Raw genomic sequence first — 23920 nt, forward strand, 5'->3', positions numbered from 1 at the left:
CAAGCCATGTTTGATGGCCTCGCTTCAAGCTTCGACCTGTCAGGACATCTTCAGCATTCATAATGCATCGTCTGTTCATGTTAGTCCTCACCGCTCCTGTGTGGCCTGCAGCTCCTCCTCCTTGGCAGCAAGCTGGGCCCGCAGCTCAGCTAACTGCGCCTGCAGGTCGGCGTGCTGCTCGTGCAGTTCAGCAAGCTCCGCCTCCACCTTCCTCTTCGCCTTTTCCACATCTTGGCGACTCTTCTCTTCCTTCTTCAGACGCACTGGACACAAAAAAACCAAATTTCTTTAGATGTTACAGACACGAGTTACTCCATACTAAAGCAGCAGAATGAAATAGTTGATATTCGGGTTGTTATATTATTTTAATCTTGAGATGAAATATGATATAATGCAATAAAGAGACATTTGCTCTCTGTACTGACTGCAAGGTCAGTTATCACTCCTGAAATAACTCCTTTAACTCCAACTTCACACTGTGAGTTGAAATTTACTGTAACAGCTGAAATCTTCCCCCAGGTTTAAAGCTTTAAACATTTCCTCGGTCCAACATGTGATTGCTGCAACGTCTGCACCGTGCTGTAAACTGAACATGCACCACAGATTTGTATTCAGCTCATGAGCCAAACAAACAAAGACAAAGTGCTGACTGACCTTCGAGGTCAGAGATCATGGACTCGTGCTTGGCCTTGAGTTTGGTTAGATTCTTAGACTTCTCCTCCTCCTCGGCCAGGTTGGAGCTCATGTCAGCCATCCTCTCCTCCAGCAGCTTTCGCTCCTAAAAACAGACGCATGTGAGCGCGTGCAGTGCAGCGTTCACGCTGAATGAAGCGCTCTCTTAGAGCAGAGCGTGAAGCTGCCTCTTCATACCTTCTGCAGCTTGTTGTTCTGGTCCTCCATCAGCAGAATGTCCTCCTCCAGCTTCTTCACCTTTCCCTCCACAGCCGCTTTCTCCAGCTGCAGCGTCTGCTTGGCGTCTTCTTCCTGTGCTATGTGGGCCTCCATCAGCTGCAGGAAAAGACGACGCAAAGTTAACGGACAGAAAATATAAGGATGCAGTAGGAGGACAAGCTTTCAGTGTAAGACCAGAGTTATTATCCATCATTGAGTAAGTTTATACCTGTAATCTCTTCTTATTTGCTGGACTTGAAAGATAGTATTTTAATTAACAACAAGATAAACTAACCATACGTGTCTGTGCCTTACATTGGCGATACAAAAAGCGTTGCATGTCTTGTTTTTGTAATGATAACGAGACAAACCTGTAGCTGCTGCTCCATCTCCTTCTTCTCCTGCTGCAGGGCGTTACTGCGGTCCTCCTCTTCCTCCAGCCGGGCCTCCATCTCGTGCAGCACCTCCTCCAGCTCCTGCTTCTTGGCCTCCAGTCGCACCCTTATCTCCTCTGCCTCAGCGCACAGCTCCGTCTCCGCCTGAAGCTTCAACTCCAGCTGCGCCCGCTCCTCCAGCAGCTATAAACACCACAGCGAGAACATTTACTCAAAATGACTTAACGCTCAGATAAAACCCAGATAAAAACCCGAGTTTGTGTCACCTGGGTGTGCTTCTGGGTAATGTCCTTCAGTTCAGCCTCAGTTTTGGCCGCCACCTCTTTGGCGGCCTTCAGCTCCTCCTCTTTCTGACCCATCTCCTCCTCTTGTCTGGTCACCTGCAGCAGCGGCTTGACCTGAACCACAGACAGATGAAGCAAAGTTTGTTCATCTGACCTAAATAAAAATGTATTTGAGAGACATTTAAGAACAAATATGTCCTCTGGTTGGATGGTGGTGTGAACTGTTTGAATCACCTTAGTGAAAAGCCTCCACCACTGCCAGTTCTTGAGCTTGAGGTAGCAGGCGCAGTTCCTCTGGATGACCTTCATGGCGGTGAGCTGCTGCTGACGTTTGCTGAAAGCCCTGAAAACACATGAAGAAGAATCAGACCTGCAGAGATCACAGACTGTAAAGAAATGATGCATAACAGAAGACAACGTGGAAGCAGCCTACACACGTATTCTTTCTAATGGCCAGCAGGGGGCACTGCCTTTCAAAGTCTATGGGATAATGACCCTACTGCTCACTGGATTTATGACTTTGAAAAACATTTTCCTGATGAGTTTATGATCTTAATCACTAGTTTAGAGTCTTCTTTAATATGACATAAGGTTTCTTAAAAAAATTCTGGTCCCATTTAGAGTCAAATAATAAAACTGGTCATGCTTTAGGGCACGGAGCCTTCTGTTGTTTAAACCAAACAAAGATTGTGGCAAAACATCAAACTTGAAGCTTCCAACAGGACTTCTCTGTTATTTCCTGATGACTGCGTCTATCATGGGCCCCGAAAAGTAGAGGAAATGACTTCTGGGTCTTAATGCTCCACCTACTTGCGGCCCAGGAAGCCTCTTGCTTGCGCCTGGAAGGCGATGATGACGACAGTCAGTTTGAGGTCTCGCTCCTCTTCCAGCTGAGCCAAAACTCCTGTCCTGAAGAACATTTTGCTTTGACCGATGCGATACAAGTTAGGGTCCAGATCCAGGTGCTTTACCTGGAGACGAGCAGAGGAATGAACCCTGCTTCTTCCTTTTCACAGTAAATTAATATTCAAATAGCATAAATTTGTAAGCATTAAACGTTTTACTCCATCGAGCTCACCATTAAACTGCAGGCCTGTTTTCCATCCATGAAGCCTTTAGGGATGGCATTGGCAGCCAGGATCTCGTACCTGCAAACAGCACATTACCGGTGAGACCAAACCTACTACTACATGAAGTACTCGTTCCTTAAATGGGTTATCGATCGAAGTATAATTGCAAAGCGGTCAAAGAATATTCTAAATTGGAAGATATGAGGTCCCAATTCACTCTAATCTCAAACACAATCTGCTTGACACTTTATTCCCGTACCAAGCTTATTCATTTCCTTTCTCGTGGGTAAGGGGCAAGCCCATTAAAATTTAGTTTAGATGCAGATCACCTTCACGTAACTGCAAAATATAGCAATAAGCTAGCAATGAAGAAAAACAAAATAAGATAAAGAAATAGAAAAAACTCTTGTGTTTTAAACTCATCCAATTTTTGATCTGAAGGAACTTTTCTAAAAGAGGAAGAAGCATCTGCCTTCAGTCCAGAGTGAGGAACAACCAACGAAACCTGATCACAGGGCCTCAGACTGTGGGCAGGTGTCCATGGACTTATTTGAATATTTAGTAATAGCCATAGGTACATGCAGGTAGCTGTGGGTTTGTGAGATGTGTGTCTGCTGTGGGCTCTCACTGCAGCTGCATGAGTAACTTTTTTATGCAGGAATTCTTTTGACATGCCAACTTTACACAGCAGCTAATAATATTCCACAGCTGACAAGTATTTTTAAACAAAAGCATTTACATGACACTTAAGGCTCACAGTTGGTAGCATCTCCCATCAAACTTTTACAGAAATAAAAACATTCTGAAGAAACAATGTTTTAGTCTCAAGTGAGATACAGAATTGAACATCATCTGCATACAGTGGAAGCAAAAATCTTTAAAGTCGTTAGCATTCAAACTTAGTATTATTATAAAGGAACTATGATACTGTTATCAGTATAAATGATCTCAGACATCTCCCTCACCTCTGCCTGAACTCCTGGAACACAATCCGGTTTGGAAATCCCTGCCTGCAGATTCGAATCCCCTCCAACACTCCGTTACACCTCAGCTGCTCCAGCACCAGGTTGGAATCCATCTTTCCAGCCTGCACCACAGCAAAAAGCCAACAACTCCTCAATGAATTAACAGACTCTGTCTTTTATCTCGGGGTTAGAGTCAGCTAGGGCTGCCACAAACGATTATTTTGATAGTCGACTAGTCACCGATTATTTTTGCGATTAGTCGACTAATCAGATCATCATCCATTGGACGTAAAACGTACAGCTTATTGCACCAGCAGCATCTGCTCTTATATAACTATCATTAGCTTACAGCTTTAAGTGTTTAAGGTCTGTGCTAACTAAAAATAAAGACAAGATGATAGTTTAAATTTTAATGAAGTTTGCAGATTGTTTTGGTGAAGTTTAATAAACTCCTTGCTATCTAAAATATAACAGGACACCGGAGTAAATTCTGGAGCATCTCACACTTCTGATAATCAGCTGTCTGCTTGAAGTTTATTCAGCTGTGTAAAAACTATAACTTTAATCTCAGACAAACCGATTTACTCAGGAACAAATAAAATACTAAAAAAAAAAAAAGCCAAACAATAACATTTTAAGTTATCTAAGTGACTCATATATCATGTTTAACCTGAGTAGCGAAAGACAGCGGTGGGTTTGAAAACGATCTGCCGGGAGTCCGGTGTTCTCACGGCGCTAGTGACCTAGCCCCCGGCTAGCTATCGAGCTAGTGGGTAACAGACGTCTCCGAAAACGTCAGAGCGCTTTTGAAAATATGCGGTGTCTTGATAAACTGAGCAGATATTTGAGGTTTACACAGCTACATTCTCGCCTGAAAATATGTTAAACGTTTTGTGACCCAGAAAGAATAATAAGAGTAACATTAAAACTAACTAGCTGCCGCCATTGTTGGAAACTGAGCTGGGCTGCGCTATGAATTCTGGGATACAGCTGCTTCTTCTTCTTCGGGGTTTAACGGCAGCTGGCATCCTTGTACATGCAGTGCTGCCATCTTCTGTTTCAGTCCGTTTTTACACTCTTAAATCCTGCTACTTATTCCTGCGTCTTTGGGATCTTACAAAGCTTCAAACGACGCGTCGATTATTAAATTCGTCGTCGACGATTTTGATAGGGCGACGTAATCGTGACTAGTCGACTAATCGTGGCAGCCCTAGAGTCAGCTATAATAACCTACCCGCTTCTCGTGGTTTGGAATGATGCAGCGGACGAAGTTGGGCTGGGTGTTGTGTAACGTGGTCATCAGTTTGCCCAAAGACTCTTTGTACAGCTGACCCACAGTGCGAAACATGCCCTTCTTGGATTTGGTGGAACTGGGCGCTGAGCTCTCAGACATCTTGGTCATGGTCTCCAGACCTACAACTCGATCCACTGACATGGAGAATAAAACAGGAAAGATTTATGACGACTTTTAATGCCCTGCTTTATGTTATTGCTCTACTGTGATGACGACTCACCGTCTTTCCACAGATCCTGAATGAAGGCACTGGAGGAGTTGTTGAGCAGAGCTGTTACGTTGTCATTCAGAGGGTCCATGTTCTTTGTCAACCAGTTGGCGGCATTATAGTCAACCTGGAGTCACAATTTTTAAAAGAAATCTCAAAATATTTAAATCACCGTGCCCAAAATCATAGAGTCCATTGGTTTCCACTCAGCATTTATCATACACCTCACAAATATACACAGTACTTCCCTGGATCTAGACCAGCGGTCCCCAACCTTTTTTGCGCCACGGACCGGTTTATGCCCGACAATATTTTCATGGACCGGCCTTTAAGGTGTCGCGGATAAATACAACAAAATAAAACTAGTACCGTACCGAAAAAAAGAAAATTTATTCATAACACGTGAAAAGACCAAGGAAAACAGAGTAAACGATAAAAACGATAACAAAATAACGCTGAAAACCGATAAAAACCCTGAAAACCAGACATTTCACACCTGAGCCTCAACTCTCGCGGCCCGGTACCAAACGACTCACGGACCGGTACTGGTCCGAGGCCCGGGGGTTGGGGACCGCTGATCTAGACCATTGAATTGGTTGTTGTTTTCAGAAAAATTGCATGAGAGAAATTAAAATCACATCAATCAAGAGCAACAGAACCAAACAGACCCTCTGTTTCACTGTGAGTCATTTTTTCTTAAGTGTTTAAATATTTTTCACAAATGCAAAGTTTTACAGATGACTGTCCGTCTCGGGAAGCTGTCCTCACCTTTCCAGCGTAGTGCAGGACAGTGAACATCAGTTTGTCTTTGTGCTGTTTGGGTTTGGAGAATTTAACGTGACCAGTGTGGGTGTTCAGCAGCTTGTCCACGAAAGAAATATCAGTGGCTTTGGGGAACCAGCACTCCTCGTCCAGCAGGGCCAGGATACCCGGAGGGTTGTTCTGGAAGAGAGTGTCGGATCCACGGCTCAGTTTAGGAGAACATTTTTACAAACAGTTACTTTTTGATCAGTGTCGAGTACAGGGATGTTTAAAAGTCATTCCTATACAGGCAAACATCCTTTATAGCAGTCCTGATAGGAGCAAAGAGAACGCAGTCCCTTCCTCAAAGACCTCGAAAAATGAACCTAAAATTATCCCCATATGGAAAAGAAATAGTAAAAACTTATATGTGATTACTCGTGAAAGTGGCCACTTTCTCATTACTTTCATATATTGTTTTAGTAAGTATCCAAAACATACAAGTTTCATTATATAATTTTTCAAGGGATCTTATATCTTTTTTCACACTTATATGCTTTTCATACAAGTTTCACACAAGACAGATACAAACTTTATAAAATTTATATATATCTTTTCCATATGGGTTATTGTTGGATGTTTGGGAATAACATGATGGAAAAATATTTTAAGGGCATTTAAAACACATACTTTCTTGGTCCAAATCTTCTCTTATCATTTTGTTTTATCTGTCCAGAATAATCTTAATTAGATAATCTTGTTAAATTTAAACCTTCTTGAAATTGATCTGTTAACAATCTTACAGAAAGATCTCTTTGCTCACTCTTCATTTGTTAAAGACCGTGAATGTTATCTTAATTCATCAAATTGCTTTTGTCCTGTTCATAAAATAAAGGCAAACTTTGAGTTATCTTTCAATTAATCCTTCGTTAACTTAGATGCCATATTTTCTTCTTTTGCATTTATCAGTTGTGCAACACCGGCGTAGACTTTATTGTTATACATGTTAAGTTGCTTGTGTGTGTAGCTGTCTGACCGGCCTCTCGATGAGCTCGATGCAGGGCTGCAGGTCGAGGCCGAAGTCGATGAAGTTCCACTCGATGCCCTCCCTCTTATACTCCTCCTGCTCCAGGATGAACATGGTGTGGTTGAAGAGCTGCTGCAAACGTTCGTTGGTGTAGTTGATGCAGAGCTGCTCGAATGAGTTGTCCTGTGGGATCGAAATTCATGATTAAAAACTGACAAAAAACACAATTAAACTTTCATACATCCATTTTCCCAACTTATCCAGGTCACAAGTGCTTCAGTCTAAGGAGAGACTCCCTCAGGTGCTTCTGGGGGCAGTCCCAAGTAAACCGGCATAATGTCAGATGCCTGAACCATCTCAACTGTCTTCTTTCAATACGGAGGATGATTTTCGAGAACGATGATGATGACACAATGATTCTTTTTTTTTTTTTTGCAAACGCCCTGTTGACTCCAGAAAGTTCTATCAGAAAAACTTGTCACCCTCAGCCCTCGATTTTGTAGAACAGACCAGTGAGTCTGCACAACGATCCAGGTAACTGGGGAAAAAAGACCCCAAGACTCTGAAGCTCATTCCCAACCAGTGTGGTCAATCCACCATTTTCCAGTTAAGAACCAGCGATAGAAATGCTATATCTCATTTTGGCCACTACAAAGGAGGCTGCTTGGAGCTTGAAGCCAGAAGAACCAGAGGCCAACCAACCCTCTTCTCTTCGTCTTTCATTATGAAGAGGACACGTGACAGGGTGGGGCCTCATTATGGTTGTGCACACACTAAAACACCCATAGAAGGGGACACGGGACTTCTCCAAGTCTATAAAACACGACTGAATTTCCTCGAGAAGATAGAGAGCTGGACCGGCGTTCCACAGAACGAAAATCTCATTGTTTCTCCTTAGTCCTCCACCAGGAGTGGGCTCTCCACCCTTATCTGGCTAAGACCCACAGACAGAGGTCTTAATTCTCATTTCCACCACTTCTCAGTTGACTGAAAACCAGCTAAATGAAACAGTGACTTCCAGCTTACATTACTCCGAAAAACGTATCAACAGGGCCTGAGGTGCTCTCGGCAATGGACCTCGAGGGATGCATACCCTCAAATATCCTTAACAGGATAAAGAGCCGGTCCACTTTTACGCAACTGCAAACCTGGCTGTTCTTCTTGAAAGATTAGTTCGACTGACTCATAGGAATGACATGAAACAGTGAAATGTTTCATGTCATTCCTATGACACACACTAAAAGTTAGTTTTTAGGAATCAGTTACCTCAAAAATCTCAAAGCCGGCGATGTCCAGGATGCCGAGGAAGGATGACGACTGCCTCTTACTCTTGTCCAGAGTCTTGTTGACTCTGGCGAGGATCCAGCGAAACAGACGCTCGTACATGGCTTTAGCCAGAGCCTCGATGGCGAAATCAGCCTAGGAAGGGAGATCGAAAGGACATGAGATTGAAGGCTGCCGTCTTCTGTGTTTAATTAACGAGGTTTGGTTTGCTTCTCGGGTACCTGCTGCTTGGTCTGAGCCTTCTGCACCACCTCCCTGCCCACTTTGATCCTGGGCGTGAGGATGGCGCGGGTGAAGTCGGTCACATTGATGCCCTGCAGGTGACACACCTTCTGCGCAGCTGTGAGTCGAGGCAGAGAGGAGGTCAGACAGGTGAAGATGCTCATTTACAGAACTGGTGATGGTGCTTTTTTGTTTTAAAGTTACCGGTGTTGTCGGGCATCGTCGCCTGCTCGTTGTTCCTCTCCTTCTCAAACTTGATGTTACCCAGCTGGAGCACACTGGACACCACCTTCAACATGCCTGCAGACAGGAAAAGGAAGAGCAGGAGCATCAAACTGATTCAGATCAAATATAACTTCTTATGTTCCACTTATTCTTTGATAAGTAGGGTACTTCTTTAACTAAAAAGGGGCATCAGAAGCATGAACCTGGGTTGCCCCAACACCTCAGAATTAAATTTGGAGGTGATTTCTGTCTACTTTCTTATAAAAATACCCCCAAACCCCAACTTTTCCTCATTTAAAAATATCCTAAAGTATAATTTCAGTCCTTTTATTTTGTAGGCTTGAATAGGAAGTCTTGCATAAATCGTTGGGAATCTTGTCATTACGTGGTCTCTGTACCTAATCGCTCCTCCTCAGTGAAACCCATGATGTCCATGGCCTCCAGCGTTTCATCAAACATCTCGTTGTCCTCCTGCCCGGGGATCTCCACGTGACCCTCTATCAGGAAACGATAGCTGCTGAAGTCCTCCAGCAGCAGCTCCTCTACAAACAGAGAGAGAAGACGTTACGCTGACTGAGTGTAATCCGTGCAGTTGCTACAGAGGAAGCAGCTGGTTTCCAGCATCATTCACATAATTTCATATCTACGCTGACATCAATAGGGCTGAAAATGAAGCAAAAACTGCTGTTCCATGTTAAAATGTTCATCTTTACAGCAGAAATAAACACGTTTACATCCTAATATAAAAACAGTTTTGGCCTCTATGGATAGTTTCCTCTTTTATAACATCTCCAGGAGTATATATTTTTAAATAACTGATCCATCTGGATTTTACTGAGGCCTAAAGTTTGGGGTGTGGCTGCTTTGATGGCCAACTGTGCAGACACAGAGTCCAAACATGGTTACAACGGTGACATCACATCTGCCTGTCGTCGTGCTACGATGGGTAAAAACTGCAGAGTGGACAAAGATGGTCCAGCTACAACATTTGATTGCTGATGATATTATTGACTGAAGGAAATGAATGAAGGCATCTTTCTTTTTGACTAACAGCTAACTTGAACACACTGTCCACCTACACAGATTCATTTATGTTTATCTGCATGCAAACTCTGTCTCAGTCGTTGGATAGTAAACTTGAAACGTAATAGGATGTTTTCACAGTCTTTCAGAGATGATCAAGTATCTGAATCATACAGTCTGTAGATCTACTCTGCACTCTTGCTGCTTGTAGCTCCTCAAAAGCAGCACCGAACTTCACCCTTCAAAACACCAAAAGCTGATGGATAATGTCACGGTGGCCATCATTTATACACAGTCTCATTTGACTGAGACATGACTCGCAATTTAACAAAAACATCTGTTATGACTTTCTCAGTCAGGCTCTGATCTGCAGCATCTGTTTTGCAGCATGAGCTTAAAATTCATATTTACCAATAAATTATAGTTATTACTATGTTATGACAGCTCCCATCTGACCCCAGGATGGTTTAAAAATGTCAGCTTGTCCCTTTAAATGAAGGATTTTTTCCTGTGGTTTGAGGTGCTCACCTCTCATCTTGTCTTTGGCTCCAGCCACCATGTAGTAGAAGATGTGAAAGGCTCTCTCGGTGTGTGCCTGTCGAATACAGCGAGACTTCTCCAGCAGGTCTGACCAGGATTAAGAAGAATGACCCACTTATTTAATGCTTACATTAAAAAAGGAAAAATTTAACTCAAAGTAGGATACAGGTGTCGATATTCGCCCCGACGATGTAGCCGGTCACATCAAAGTTGAGTTTGATGAACTTTCCCTGCGAGCAGAGAGGACGACAGCAGCTTTAACTTTATATCACAGGTATTTTTCCATCTCTGCGTTGACAGACTGAATGAAGTTCTTACAAATCGCGAAGAGTTGTCGTTCTTGATGGTTTTGGCGTTTCCAAAGGCCTCCAGGATCGGGTTCGCCTGCAGCAGCTGCTTTTCCAGCTCCCCCTGCAGCAAAAATGAGGTTAAACAGCTAAAAACATCTCTGCTTTTAAACAGAACAGGTCATGATGTAAGGCTCACAAAGCTTTCCTGTTACATTGATACTGAAGTAAAAACGAGTCTTTATGAGATTTTATACTCACGTAGGCCAAAGATCCCGCCTGCTGCTGCTGCAAGAGAAACACGCCGGTTAGAAATCATAAAATATTTGCATTTTCCCCAAAATTGGCCTGAAACGCAGCAGCGGAGCAGCAGGGGTCAGAGGTCAAGCACTGATAAATCCTGACTAAACAAACCAAAGATGGTTCATGACTGGATTAAATGCAGCGGAGCGAAGAGCAGATGTAACGTTCAGGTTAGTTATGGAGGATCGTGAGAATCATGGAGACTTTTCTTTGATTTTTCTTTTAAATCATCAAAGATAAAGAATTAAAAGCCCCGCCCCCAGCAGCAAACAGCAGTAATCTGTCCTCACCTTGGCCACGGCGCCAGCGACTGAATCCTGTCGTACACAGCAGAGTTTGCACTTTTTTATAGCAGTTTTTTCAAACTTAAAGCTCATTCTGATTTCATAATGTCTGAACTTTCAGTCTGGATCCTGAAACCTTATAAAACTTTTAGCTTTTGTCTGATTATTTGGCTGCTTTGGGCTTTATTTTCTTTAAGAGTCAGAAAGCTTGAGGCGCTGGTACTCACAGGGTTGACGGGGTTCTTGCCCTTGTGCGAGGAGGCGATGACGGCGAGGTACTGAATCACCTTCTTGGTGTTTTCTGTCTTCCCGGCTCCAGACTCACCTCTGGGTGACGCAGCAGAGACTGATTAACCTCCTAACACCCAGCTGCTAGTTTTAGCATTAGCCTGCTAGTCAGCTGTAACGCTTCTTTAAAGAGAGTTTTCAGCTGCAGCTCTTTTAAAATGATAAACTTGGATTAAGTAACACAATATTTGAACACTAGCGATAATCAATTAAAGATTATAAAAGATTTATGATGAATATTCCCATCGGTCGTGTTATTATTTACATGTAAAATAAAAAAGTGCTTCTCTTTTAAAAGCAGGCACCAAAGTGGACACATGTTTTGGAGTAAATGAAACTAAGTCGATTAAAAGCAGGGATCGTAAAATAAAAGTTCTGTGAAGGTTCTTAGATATCCAGGTCATCGTAGTCTAAGGAGCTTGGAAAGAAAAGCATCTGGATGTCTTTAGGTTACTTGAAGATGTTTCACCTTTCGTCCAAGAAGCTTTTTCAGTTCTAAGAGCGATTGGTGGAGAGTCACAGACTTTAAGCCCGACGGGAGTGCTCTCAGAGCATGTCTAAAGACATCCAGATGCTTTTCTTTCCAAGCTCCTTAGACTCCCCATTTTTATGTTTTTACATTGTTTTACAGCAAAAGATCCCATTTTTGACCAGAACCACCCTCTCAGATGTAAATACCTGTTGTTTTCTTTGTCTTTGTGTAAATAAATGACATTTTGAAACTCCTATTCTGATAATGTTTTATGGGCCCCCAAAATTAAAACGGTAAACAAGAAAATAGTGAGAATATTAAACAGGGCATCGTCGTTTGATTTGTTTTTCTTAGTGTAAAGTGGACCTTTATGACATCCCTAAAACGGCCATCTCTGGCACAGAGGCCCCGCCCACCTGCCGTTTAAACTTTGCTTGCGAGGGGCAGCCAATCAGGAGAAAAGATAAGAAGCTTAAACAGCTTGTTTCAGACAGAATATCTGATCTGACAGCATCACTGAGGCCCAGTGTAAGAATAATTAAGCTTATTTTGAACTCTGAGTCATGCAAAGCTGCTCTGGTCTAAATAGATGGAGCTGGAAATGAGGTGAACTGGTCCAGTTAAAGGTTTGGGTAACAAACTGGTGGTATGTGTCTGTGAAAAGGTCAAGTGCTGTCTGTTTTGACTCACGTGCAGAGAATAGACTGATCCTCGCGGTCTGTGGAGAGAGAGAGAGAGAGAGAGAGAGAGACATAATGTGACACTGAACTCGTCAAACTCCAAACACTTGGACACGAGAGCGAAAGAGATCTCGCTCACTGGGAGATTAGCCTCCATCACTCATATCCTCTAAAAATAGCAGGTGGATGCAGGACTCCGTCACTGTAATCTCGTCTCACTGCTCCATGTATGGCCATCCTGGAGCTCAGTGGAAAGTATGGAGCTGCTCTGAGGTCACCGGCGGACCAAACGGAGGCCAGACGGCACGCTCCGAGGCTTCAGTCGAGGTTGCTCAACGCCATCGCTCACCTCTGAGAAAGAGCTGTGATGTGACTGTTTGTGGCTGCTTCATGTTTTGTACAGCAGCGTCAGAAGCAGCAGGACTTATGGGACTGAATGTGTTTTCATATTTGTGGGGGGAGATGGGGGCATCTGGGGATAGTGATGGTCGATCTGAGGGGACAGGATGAGTGTTTGTGTATTCATCTGATACACACCAGCCTCATGTGTCTTGAAAACATAAACACTCTTACATCAAAAGTCATAAAACACATGATAAATGCACCATTTAGTGGAGAGAGTATGTCATTAGAGAAAAGGGTGGCCGTGCAAAATCCTGTGAGAGGTCTGCCCGGGAGTCAAACGTCTGACCAGCGTGCTGCGATTTAAAAGTCAGTTTGTGTGTTGGCTGATGATGCAGAGTGGATGAGCAGGACTTATCCGCTTATCCAACTCGGGGTCATGGGGGTGGGATGGTGCCTATCCCAGGTGCCACAGGGTAAAAGGTGTTGTACATCCCAGATGTGAAACCAACCACACACTCTCACATTTACACCCAATCAAAAGTCACGTCTCTGGACACAGAGAGGCCCACAGGCTCAAACCAGCACGCTTCTGAATCTGACAAGTGTTTCAAAGAAAGCATGTTAGCATGATCCAGCTCCTCTGACTTCCCCGGTCCAGGTGAAGCCAGGTGAAGCCAGGTGAAGCCAGGTGGGCTTTCTCAGTGCTGCTGACTCCCAGTGCTTCAGACTGGGGGTGCCAAACATGCAGAAAGTTGACCTTGTAAAAAATTTCAAGAAATCTTATCAAGTAATATATCATATGAGAGAGCATGGACAGAGCTCTATAACACACCGTTTATCAGTGCGATGCACAGGTAAACAGGGGGAGTGCCATCCACACATTGTCTGCAGGTCCCCAACTTCCTCACACTCTTCTGGTCACACGCCCAAACCACCTCATCTGATTCCTTTGCAAGTGCTGCTTACATCTTATATCTGTGATCTCATTCTTTTAGTCACGACACAGAGGTCCTGCTCACAGGTGAAGGCAAGAAGATGGATCCTCAGCTTTACTTTCACCCTCATCTCTCTCTTTGCTTACAGTTTCCATGCCTCCTAAAGTCCCGTGGCACACCTGGACTTGGCTCAAAATATGTGCTTTGGACTCACTGGTGCACCTGTTCAGGTCACCAGCAGTGAAACACCTTCCAGGTTTGAAGTGGCTCAGGTTAACGGTTGTTGGGACAGGTGAAGAACAGTTGGATGGATAAAAATGTTTTTGTTATCGTCACAGAGCCTCTAAGGAGATCTGTATCTTTATATTTACTATAAAACTGGTCACTTATGTGCTAAAATATTGAAATATTCATAATTCAGCATCTTATTTACAAATTTTAAAGGTAATTTTGGTTAAAAAAAAGTTTTCTACGATGTGAAATATTGTCATTTATTTACCTGAGTGCATTTCCCACCTGTCGTTTACTTCTCGATGGTCTAACTTTAATCCGTCTGTACATATAAACTTGACTAAATTCTTTGATTTTCAGTCATCTGGGAACATCTTTGATATTTCCAGTGATGCTGATGGACATGTTTGTTGGTTTGAGATTAAAAAAAAGTATTTAAATACTTTCTGTATCAAACACAAAGTTTGTAGCTGCTTTTCTTGGACTCTTGATAAGAACAACAGTCGTGTGCGTTTTACCGTGTGATCTGTTGTCTGTGCATGCAGACAGTTACCCTGCATCATGTTCCTGTAGGCGTTGTCCGTGATGGAGTAGATGTGCGGTGGAACCTCGTGGCGTTTCTTGCCCTTGTACATCTCGATGATCTTCTCAGAGTAGATGGGCAGCATCTTGTAGGGGTTCACCACCACGCAGAAGAGGCCCGAGTACGTCTGTGGAGGGACGAAACATCACTTTATCACCACGCCGGAGCTGCCAGCTCATTCTGACGTCTGTTTTCTACTCGAGTTTTTAAAATGTTAAGACATCGCCCAGTAAACTGGTGCTTTGATATCTGATTACTCACGCACAGCAGGAATAAGGAAGGTTATCTTATGCTGTACATGCAGATTTTAGTACTCCTGTAATAGTTCATGAACAGGTGTGTGCTCCTAATAATGGGAGTCATCGTGTTTGACAGGTCACACTTCCAAAGTAAAAGTGTTGTTTCAGCTGTGGCTCAGTTTCAGGTGTGTTCTGCTTCCTTCTTCCAGCTCCTGTCTGATTGTTTGACTCCTCCCACCTTCTTAAGGGACTGGCCACACCTCGACTGGGTGCATTCAAGATCAAAACAGTGTGAACTGTTGAACTGGCGCCTCGCTCTTTTCATGCACGAGCAGGTTCATGTGCTTTATTAACCTGTGACTATAAGAACTTCCACCTCGTTGACATGTTTAAAAGTCAAGACTATAAATTAATTTTCGTTATAAACTGTTTCCTGACTGCTTCTTGTTGCTGCTTCGTCTTTTATAACAATAAAGTTTCATTCAGTTTGTTTTACAGCAAATAGAGACAAAATAATAAAGCAGCCTTAGAGTCAAATGATGGGATTAATTATATTGATACATGGTAAGAATGAATGTAATCTGTGTGAATCAATGCCCTGTTTTGTCTAATCTGATGGCTTTAATGATTAAAACAAGATTATTTTGCTTCTGAATATATTTAAACCTAATCACACGCTTCCTTTCTAACCACAACATTATAGAGAAAACTTCACATTGCTGCATTAATTCAAACTGCACAGGCCCTGCAGCTCGTTCTCTTAATAATCCAACTTTAGGTTGAAGAATAGCGGTGGCTCGAGTTAACGTCAGAGATGGTTTTAGCTGCTCTGAAGTCCTCTGCTCATATAAGGACTGGAGGAACTGGACCTCCTAACTCTCGGGGATCTGCACAGTGGTCTGTATGAGATGCATGAGCTCGGATTCAAATTTTTACATGCAGTACCTTATTAGTCTTTGAAAGACTGACTAAAATAATACAAACATAAGCTGCTGATCTTTCCAGTACATCAGTCCTTAAACGAGGACTTTCCACCTGAACGTTAAGTCTCTTCAGCCTCTGAATTTATGAGGGGCCCTCAGCTCTCCTGTCTCCCGCTGACTTTGTCTTTACTGCAGTTTTCTTTACGTAAAACCTTACAGCACATTCAGGTTAACACCTGATTCTTTCAATTTGTCTTCAACATAGGGGGGCAAAGTTTTCACTTTAGTTCTATAAACACAGACCTGTGTGGTTTTTATAGAACAAACTTCCTTTTTAATGTAATTTAAACACAGTTTCTAACAAAGAGACTTAAAATCATGGGTGTAAGTTTGACTTGAGCACCAGATAAATCAGGCGCCAGGTGATCATTGAGTGTTTTCCTCACATAGATCAGGCTGGAGAAGTATCTCTCGCGCAGGTTGTGCAGGACGGAGGCTTCGTTGAGGAAGGTGAGGGCAGCCATGTCCTCCACCTTGCTGAATTTGGGCGGGTTCATCTTCTGGATGTCGTCTTTGTTCACCGTCACCTTCTGACCGTTGGAGAGCTCCACCAGCACCTGCAGAGCAGCGGCAGGTATTCAGCACAAAAATTCAAATATCACATCGCCTGACAAACCAAACAACCGTGTTGGTGTCCTGCACATCTGTGTCATTCAGGGGAAACAGGTTTGAGAACAGGTGAGAGAAAACTAAAAAAGACAACGAAGAGAAGAAAATCTCACAAGAAAATTAAAAATGTTGAAATTCTACATTTAATTTATCTCAAGTTTATTTTTTAATCTTTGAAAAGTAATTTCTGAAGTTTTACACGCGAGGAAGTAATGTCTGTAACCGCTGCGTCTCATGTTCGTCCATAACAAAACAATTCCCATAGAGTATTCTGGAATATATGGAAGCTTTTCCATTTGTTCTTGTGTTTACTCAGTTTGCAGAAAGCGGTCCCGTACTGAAGTGCCAGGTTAAATTTAATTAAAGAGTTTAAGGGTAAAACTCTGTTAAAAGACCAGAATCACTGTTACTCTCTTCATAAAGTAACAAAGTAACAAAGACAAACAGTTGGTGTAAATGTTTGTCTGCAAGCTGCTTTGCAACCCCACTCTGCTTCAGCTCCTTCTTTTCACGCTGTTTCTGACTTAATCAACATCATATTTGTGTTTCCTGATGGCTCCTGTCAATCATTCTTGTTTCCATGCATACCTGGTCACCCTTCTCCTCCTTGATGCTCGCCGGCTCGAAGCCCTCCCTCTCTGATGGCACCCACACCATCTTTTTAGCTGCCCAGTCGGCCTGGGCCACGCCGCTGTTGCGGAAGTCGTTTTCCAGGAAGAGGTACTTGTCGTCGGTGTCGGCCATGTTGGCGGTCGGATCGACCTGCGGGTCAGCAGCGGCGGGATCGGAGTCTAACGCTGGTGGTTCGGAGGCAGTGACGCTGACGTTTGAATCGTCGATTGGGACCGGCTCAGCCTCTGATATGTGAGTTGATTTGACCTCTGACCTGCTGACAAATCAAAAATGTGAATTAAAAAAGACACTTTTTCTTTCTCTGCTTTTTTATATTCACTGCAGTTTTAATTTTGCCTTATTGTACTCATAAACCTGCCATTTATCTATTTTTATGCTGCTACAGGTTCAGGCTGCAGGATGATTTCCCATGATGCACTGAGGACCTCTTTTCACTCCCCACGTGTTCACATTTTTATATCTATTAGCTTATGTCTTTGCTCCCATAATTGTTTCTGTGTCTCTCTGTTCCTCTTCTCAGACCCCTCCCTGAGCCTGGTTCTGCTGGAAGTGTCTTCCTGTTAAAAAGAAGTTCTTCTTTCCCGCAGTTGCCAAGTGCTGCTCATAAGGGGTTGATCTAATTGCTGGAGTTTTCTCTGTAATATTACATGGTACTTACCTTACAGCACATGCTTCATATCATTGGCCTTTTGCAAATTTTATTCCATTCTGCACTTTGCTTACAGGATCGTACCTGTGCTCACCTGCATGCCAACAAGCTATCTAATGCATTACAGAAAAAAAGGAAAAGCTGATGCTGAAAACAGTTTCAGTAGAGTTCTGTGTATCCACTCACCCATAACTGAGATTGTCTTCAATCGAGCCCAAAGTCAGTGTTACGACACTCTAAAGGAAAGCTTTTATCGGCATCCAGTTTCATCCCAGAAGGTTGGACAGTTTAGTACATGTAAATTATTTATTTTGTTTCCCTGAAACTTCCTACACACCCCCTGAGCTCATTATTTTTGTTTTTATATCAGGATGCTCTTGGTTTTATTACATCAGATGATGAGTAGCTGTCATATACAGGCTTGTGTGGAATCTTATAAAACTGTAATTAGAGTGAATTATTTTGCATATAGAGGCTAATCTGGTGGTTTTGTTGAGCCCAGTGCATCCCACTAACAGCCCAGAGTCATAGCATAAAGAACTGGTGCTCTATAAAAGAAAAATGAGTTTCAAACTCCCAAATTCAAAAACAGCAGCTCACAACTTAAAAAAAAAATTTATAAATCCATCTCCTGGTTTCTCCATAGTTTTCCACCTGCCAGCACCAGGACTCACAGCAGTGTGTGCGTTGCAGATAATTATGTTTCCAACACAAGATTCATATTTTATATTTTGGGAGTAAAAAAGACCAATTTTTAAAGAAAAAGACCTTGTTGGAGGCATTTTTTCCCATACGGACTACTGTTGATGTGTTTTTGTTTTTTTCATGCCTTTACTGAACAGGACAAATGCATAACTTGTTCAGTTTTCTGAAGGAAAAAACTACGCCTACGCCTTCAGCGCAACTTGATTTAAAGACCAAACTATTTTGTAGCACAGTCTCACACAGCATCAAGCAGAGGAGGAGAAATAAAAGCATCTTTCTCACAGACTTCTGAAACCTTTCAGGGGCACATAAAGGCTAAGAAGTGATGAAGATGCGCCAGCATCAATAAAACTGACTCATTAGCTCATTTTTCTGCCTCACACTTCCTCCATCTGTGCCTCCAACTGCTGCCTTTGCATCTCACAGCTCATTTACATCCACTTTCAGTGAACTGTCTCACAGATTACATCTGATAAATAAATGCCATATTTCCCTAAAGTTTGCATACAGCTACTTACTCACTTATCCTCGTCTGTGCCTCTGCGTGCAGGTCACAAGGCTGCTTTGACCTCCCATTGAACAGCAGGCAATAAAATATGAAAAGCAGCACACAGATAACCCCGAGTATCAAACAAGTGAGCTGCCATGCTGGAATGCCCATGTTTGGCTAACCATTTGCTCCTGGTAGCTTGGTAGCCCAAAGAGGGATGCTAGGGACTTAGCAGGCATACTACCTTATAAGGTGCAGCTCATGTGTCCAGCCAAGCTTACCGTTTACACCAAAATGGTGACATGTCAGGGGGGAGCATCCATGTGTGGCTACTGGCACACGGGCTATGCAGAGCAGGTGAAATCAGCATCCTGCATCATTTCTGACACTTTTCACAGTTTAAACTGAGAACAGGTCAGCCTGGAATTATTGTTAATGACGAATAACGGATTCAGGGTCATGCAGAAGGCCATTAGTTCCTAATTACACCTCATAAAATAGAACATTTCTTTTGTCTTGACACAAAATAGCCACCTGTTGGAGATTCATCTACTGAACATTACACATTTCTGCAAGTTTAGATGCATCCACACAGGCTCTAACTCACTGAGCAAGGCAGCAGCTGTAGGTTGGCATCAAAACTGTGGGAGTATTAAAATTAAAATTAAAGCGCTGTACTCACCGTTCAGGGCTTCAGTCCTCAGTGCAGGATGCAGGCTGAGCTCCAGGGAAATGAGACTCTCATGTCAGGTAAATGAAGTGATGGTGATGATGAGGATGAAGATGAAGATGATGTCCTTCCTCCTCCCCTGGCATTTAAATCAGCCGCGATACCTGGGGGTGGAGCCCTTGGGCTCCTGCCTACCTCCTATCCAAAGTTAGCAGCAGGTCTTCATTCAGCCAATCAAACGAGGTTCAGTCAGTCTGCCTTCAAATTAAGAGCCCACGGTTGTTCTGGCTCAGCTTGATGACATGTATCTGCTAAAGTGATAACAAAATTGAGTTGGTTATTACACAGAGGTGCTGGAAAGTGCCTACATTTCAGGATTTTTCAGCACTTCCTTGTTTTGTGCCGACAACACACTGGGAATCCATAAATTAAGCTGTTAAAACTAACAATATAGAAAGTATAGAAACTTGGCTTCACATTAGTATGTTGCACACATGACCAATAACCAGTGTTATTAAATGATCCTCAAACTCTGCTCCTCTACCTGCATTTTCTTGTACGTGACAGGCTTCTTTTACACTGACTGTACATAAAAGATGGACATGGTCTCTATGACGCCTGGGTTGTTTTTTCAGAAGCCCGGGTGTGTCAAATGTCTGCCTCCGCCTCTGCTTCACCCATTGGTTTGGAACTCCTTCATGTCACAGATAGGCCACGCCCCCAATAATGCAAACTTTAAACCTTCATGCAATTTAAGCAGGTGAGTTATACAAACATTCTTCCTTGTATATCGGTTAAGATAGAGACCAAAATTTTTTATTTCAGGCAGTAAACATTTTTATTTCTGCTGTAAAGTTTCAACACATGAGTCTGCAGGAACTCAGGAGTCTCCAGTGGACATTAGAGGAACTGCAGGTTTCGTCTTCTTAAAAAAAACAATGTTTTCATCCCACTCTTTTTGTCAGAAACTCCGAGATTAAGCTTTTATGAGAATCACAAATTTAAAAACACCTTATTAGATCAAACTGAATAAAAGTCCATAAAATATTTTAAACTGGCTCCACACCTGAAACCCTTCTCTGTGTAAACTTAGGTCATTCACACAGTTTAAAATCATGCAAATCATTAAGTTTTATTGACGTTTTAAACAGTGTCTCAAATTTAAATAGCAGACACATCTGGGCTAGTTTTAGCACTGATGGCTCAGTTACATGTCATGTAGTCCAGACAAGTGTCAAAGGTCACGAGGAGAGAATAACTACGGGTTACAGCAATCGTAGTGTGACCCGGACGTGCAGACATAAAAAACAAGTCTCCATCTTTGTTCTTAAAACAAAACAACTAAAATAAAATGATTATTGTGTCCGAATCTGTTTCTCAATAATGCCATCATTTTACTTTTCTTTGCTTTTTCTTTGCTTCATGAAAGTCCAAATTCAATCCTTGCCAGACTATTTCAGTTCTTATTCATTTATTTAGATCATTTATTTTCATTATGATTATAGTTTAAGGAAATCCACTTTATGAAAAAGACAAATTCCTGGATTTTTCCTGGATATCCATCCTTTGGCAAGCCCTATTTTTAACCAGTTTTATTAACTGGGGTTTCATTTAATTAAGCTTAATTGACATTTTTGTTTATCAGATGGTCAGAAACATTAAGAATGGCTCAAAAGAGAGCGCCAAAACATAATAATAATTAGGCTACTGTATGTGATCAGGAAGGTTTATGTGCACAGTCAACTCTAGTCTGCAGCAACTGAAACAGTTTTGTGAATTTTACTCGATAAAAGCTTAAATCCATGAGATTAAGTGATGGGCTGTCACTGTGTTTTTTCCTCTTCTAAAAATTGGCACTGACAGACAAAAGCGACTGAAATGATTACATTAATCCTGCTTTTGAATTTATTTTGAAGGCTTACGCGCGTCAAGAAAATCTTGACTCCTGCTGGCTTGCCGTAGTCTATTTCCATGGTGACAACAGTAAACAAGAGCGCCGTTATCTGTTTAAATTAAAAGTTTCTCTGTTTCTCTGTTTCTGGCCCGAAGGCTCAAATGTCCGTTCAGGCGGATCCTCCGGAGCAGGAGGAGACTGATCTGCTCTTCATCGTGTTTGAAGGATCCTCCCCGGAGGATGTGTCCCACGCCAGGCAGCTGTGGAGCTCCCTGTCCCTGCTGCCGCCGCTGGAGTCGCGGCTGGTGTCGGCGGATATCCGCCAGAGGCTGCCGGTGTCTCGGCCGCAGCGCAGCGGCAGCACCGCCGCCGGTCCCGCTCCGGAGCCGCAAAGAGTCCCCGATCCCCGGCAGAGGCAGGAGGAGAGGCAGCGGTACGCGGCCATGGGGGACCAGAGGAAGGAGATCCTGGCTCTGCTGAGGAGGCAGAGGGAGCGGAGGATCCAGAAGGAGCTGCTCTCTGTGGCCTTCAAGCCCAAAGGGAAAGTCGGCAGAGAAAACATAGGAAAAGAAAAGCCTGAGGAGAACTCTGAGGAGGACAGGGAGCTGGTCAGGCAGCTTCAGTAGGAGGGAACTGGGAGTGTAGAGAGGAGCAGGTGTGTTTGAGATAAACTGCAGGATTAGTTTAAAGTGTTCAGACAACAAAACGTCTCTCACACACACTGCCTTAATATATCAAAACCAGTTTATCCATATGACTGCTTCAGTATGGGCACACTGTGGGAAAAACAGATATGTAAAGCAGTGTAAAAAAAAAGTATTATAAAGGGGAGCCAAACAGCTCTGGTGGCGACTAAATAATATTTTAAATACTGATCTGCTGATGATCCTGTAGAACAACCGGAAGTCACAAAAAATGGGACTAAAGTGGTTAAAAATTAAATGAGGGAGACCAGTTTCCTGTTTCTTTTTCTAAAGAATGCACTTCTGTAAATATAGTTATATAATATTAAATAACATTACATTATGCAATAAAAGCTGCTATCCTAATTAAATGGTTCAGGTCATGTCTTCTGTTCTATTACAGGTGTTCCTCAGGGATCCATTCTGGGACCTCGTTAATTCACTGGGCTGATAACATTTTAAAGTATATCTGGCCATTAAAATGTTTCTTTTTTGTTTAACTAAAAAAATGAACCACATTACATTTATATGCAAAGACGATGCTTTATAGGCCACAATATTTTTGAGTAGTCACCAGCAGCCCATCTAAGTTTAGGGGGTGAGTGTTCGATTAACATCCACTGCTGTTTGAAGAATTTTGAAGAATATAGATATTTCCACCCAACAGCATCACTTTCATTGAAGAGACATGCCATACCACACACTTTTACAAGTTTTATAAGCTTGTATGATCTAAGTCTTACCAGGTTTTATTTAAAATTTAAAACACACTCTTTATTGGAAAGGTAACAACCTCTGCTTTCTAAAAATATTCCTAAATGTCACGGACAAAAATAAAACCCATTTATTCTGCTGATGAGCTGCTGGGTCATAAGAAACTATATCTGCTAATTAGCTTCACACAGAGAACAGATGAGGCGTGTTTTGTAGTTTTAATCTGATTTTTTATGTAAATAAGAATGATCTGATTGTGTTTGGAGTGTTAGACTGATACTGGTGTCAGACACAGCGTACACAGCAGTTTGCTTCAAACAGCATTACATAATGTGATGTGAAGCCTGTGTGGATATTCAAATTCCAAATGTCCAGTGGAGAAGGGCCGACCATAATAGGATAAGAAGAGTCCTGCTGACTGTTGACTTGAGCTAATTTGGTTAAAGTTTTCAAAGCGCACAGAAGCCCATCGCCTACAAACACTCTTTAACCTCTCAAATCCAGATTGTGAGAGTAAGTCACTCTTAAGTGACTCTAAAGTGATCCTCCACTCAAAATCCAAGTATCCAAGTATCAATAATGCCCTTCAGCGCTGGCTATAATAAGAACGTCACTAGTACCTCTCCTAATGATCATTTCTTTTATGGCATTGTTGAAACTTTAATATTGGATGCTGTGGAGATCCTAATGTGACCCAATCTTACCATAACCTTTGACAGAAGTTCGGTAAGGGCTTTATTGCTTTATTACTTCTTCTTATGTCCTATTATTGGATTGTCAGTCATCTGTGAAGTACTTTGAAGTTCACCAACCTGCTTGAAAGGTGCTTACAAGTATGATTCATTATTTATCAAAGAGACCATTATGAACATCAACAGGCTCTGTATAATAGCTCACACAGAGTTTATATTAGATATGTGAGGTTTCAAAAACACTTCTCCTCTTAGGCTACGTTCACACTGCAGGTGAAAGCGCATCAAATCCGATTTTTTTGACCCTATGCGACCCATATCCGATCATGGTATGACAGTGTGAACGGCACAAATCCGATATTTTCAAATCCGATCTGGTTCA

General features: G+C 42.5%; 2 protein-coding genes across 3 annotated transcripts in view; one reads left to right on the forward strand and one right to left on the reverse strand.

Annotated features, from left to right (window-relative positions):
* The window catches only part of LOC147333183 (uncharacterized), a 27756-nt gene extending 10479 nt beyond the window's left edge, over positions 1-17277 (reverse strand). Inside the window, exons 1-26 of one of the 2 annotated variants that reach the window (XM_086290173.1) lie at positions 16997-17277; positions 16186-16356; positions 14548-14704; positions 12494-12521; positions 11271-11370; positions 10718-10744; positions 10488-10580; positions 10336-10399; positions 10158-10256; positions 9005-9148; positions 8586-8681; positions 8381-8499; positions 8142-8294; positions 6885-7058; positions 5876-6049; positions 5120-5234; positions 4840-5033; positions 3606-3727; positions 2649-2718; positions 2381-2541; positions 1805-1913; positions 1553-1684; positions 1263-1469; positions 871-1008; positions 655-778; positions 92-263 (exon numbers count right to left, since the gene is read on the reverse strand). In XM_086290173.1, coding sequence (XP_086146299.1) covers positions 92-263; positions 655-778; positions 871-1008; positions 1263-1469; positions 1553-1684; positions 1805-1913; positions 2381-2541; positions 2649-2718; positions 3606-3727; positions 4840-5033; positions 5120-5234; positions 5876-6049; positions 6885-7058; positions 8142-8294; positions 8381-8499; positions 8586-8681; positions 9005-9148; positions 10158-10256; positions 10336-10399; positions 10488-10580; positions 10718-10744; positions 11271-11370; positions 12494-12521; positions 14548-14704; positions 16186-16356; positions 16997-17152 — 3299 coding nt within the window. In that variant the 5' untranslated portion in view covers positions 17153-17277. Of the gene's footprint in view, positions 1-91; positions 264-654; positions 779-870; positions 1009-1262; positions 1470-1552; positions 1685-1804; positions 1914-2380; positions 2542-2648; positions 2719-3605; positions 3728-4839; positions 5034-5119; positions 5235-5875; positions 6050-6884; positions 7059-8141; positions 8295-8380; positions 8500-8585; positions 8682-9004; positions 9149-10157; positions 10257-10335; positions 10400-10487; positions 10581-10717; positions 10745-11270; positions 11371-12493; positions 12522-14547; positions 14705-14842; positions 15009-16185; positions 16357-16996 lie in introns of those variants that run through there. The other variant, XM_086290172.1, reaches the window with a different exon arrangement.
* A 4245-nt stretch (positions 17278-21522) lies between these two features.
* Positions 21523-22873, forward strand: hoatz (HOATZ cilia and flagella associated protein). Its single transcript, XM_086290754.1, has 2 exons — positions 21523-22104; positions 22536-22873. Exon 1 carries the CDS (start codon positions 21611-21613, stop codon positions 22073-22075), a length of 465 nt encoding a protein of 154 aa, XP_086146880.1. The 5' UTR covers positions 21523-21610; the 3' UTR covers positions 22076-22104; positions 22536-22873.
* The last annotated feature ends 1047 nt before the right edge of the window (positions 22874-23920 follow it).

The sequence above is a fragment of the Aulonocara sp. 'chitande type north' Nkhata Bay genome, linkage group LG4, assembly GCF_057382095.1.
Source record: "Aulonocara sp. 'chitande type north' Nkhata Bay isolate Kocher_YH1m ecotype deep benthic linkage group LG4, A_spYH_male_GT1.1, whole genome shotgun sequence".
Lineage (NCBI taxonomy): Eukaryota > Metazoa > Chordata > Actinopteri > Cichliformes > Cichlidae > Aulonocara > Aulonocara sp. 'chitande type north' Nkhata Bay.

What these genes read in the sequence shown, in the direction of transcription:
- hoatz (XM_086290754.1), top strand. Translation starts at nt 21,611, where the DNA reads ATGTCCGTTCAGGCGGATCCTCCGGAGCAGGAGGAGACTGATCTGCTC.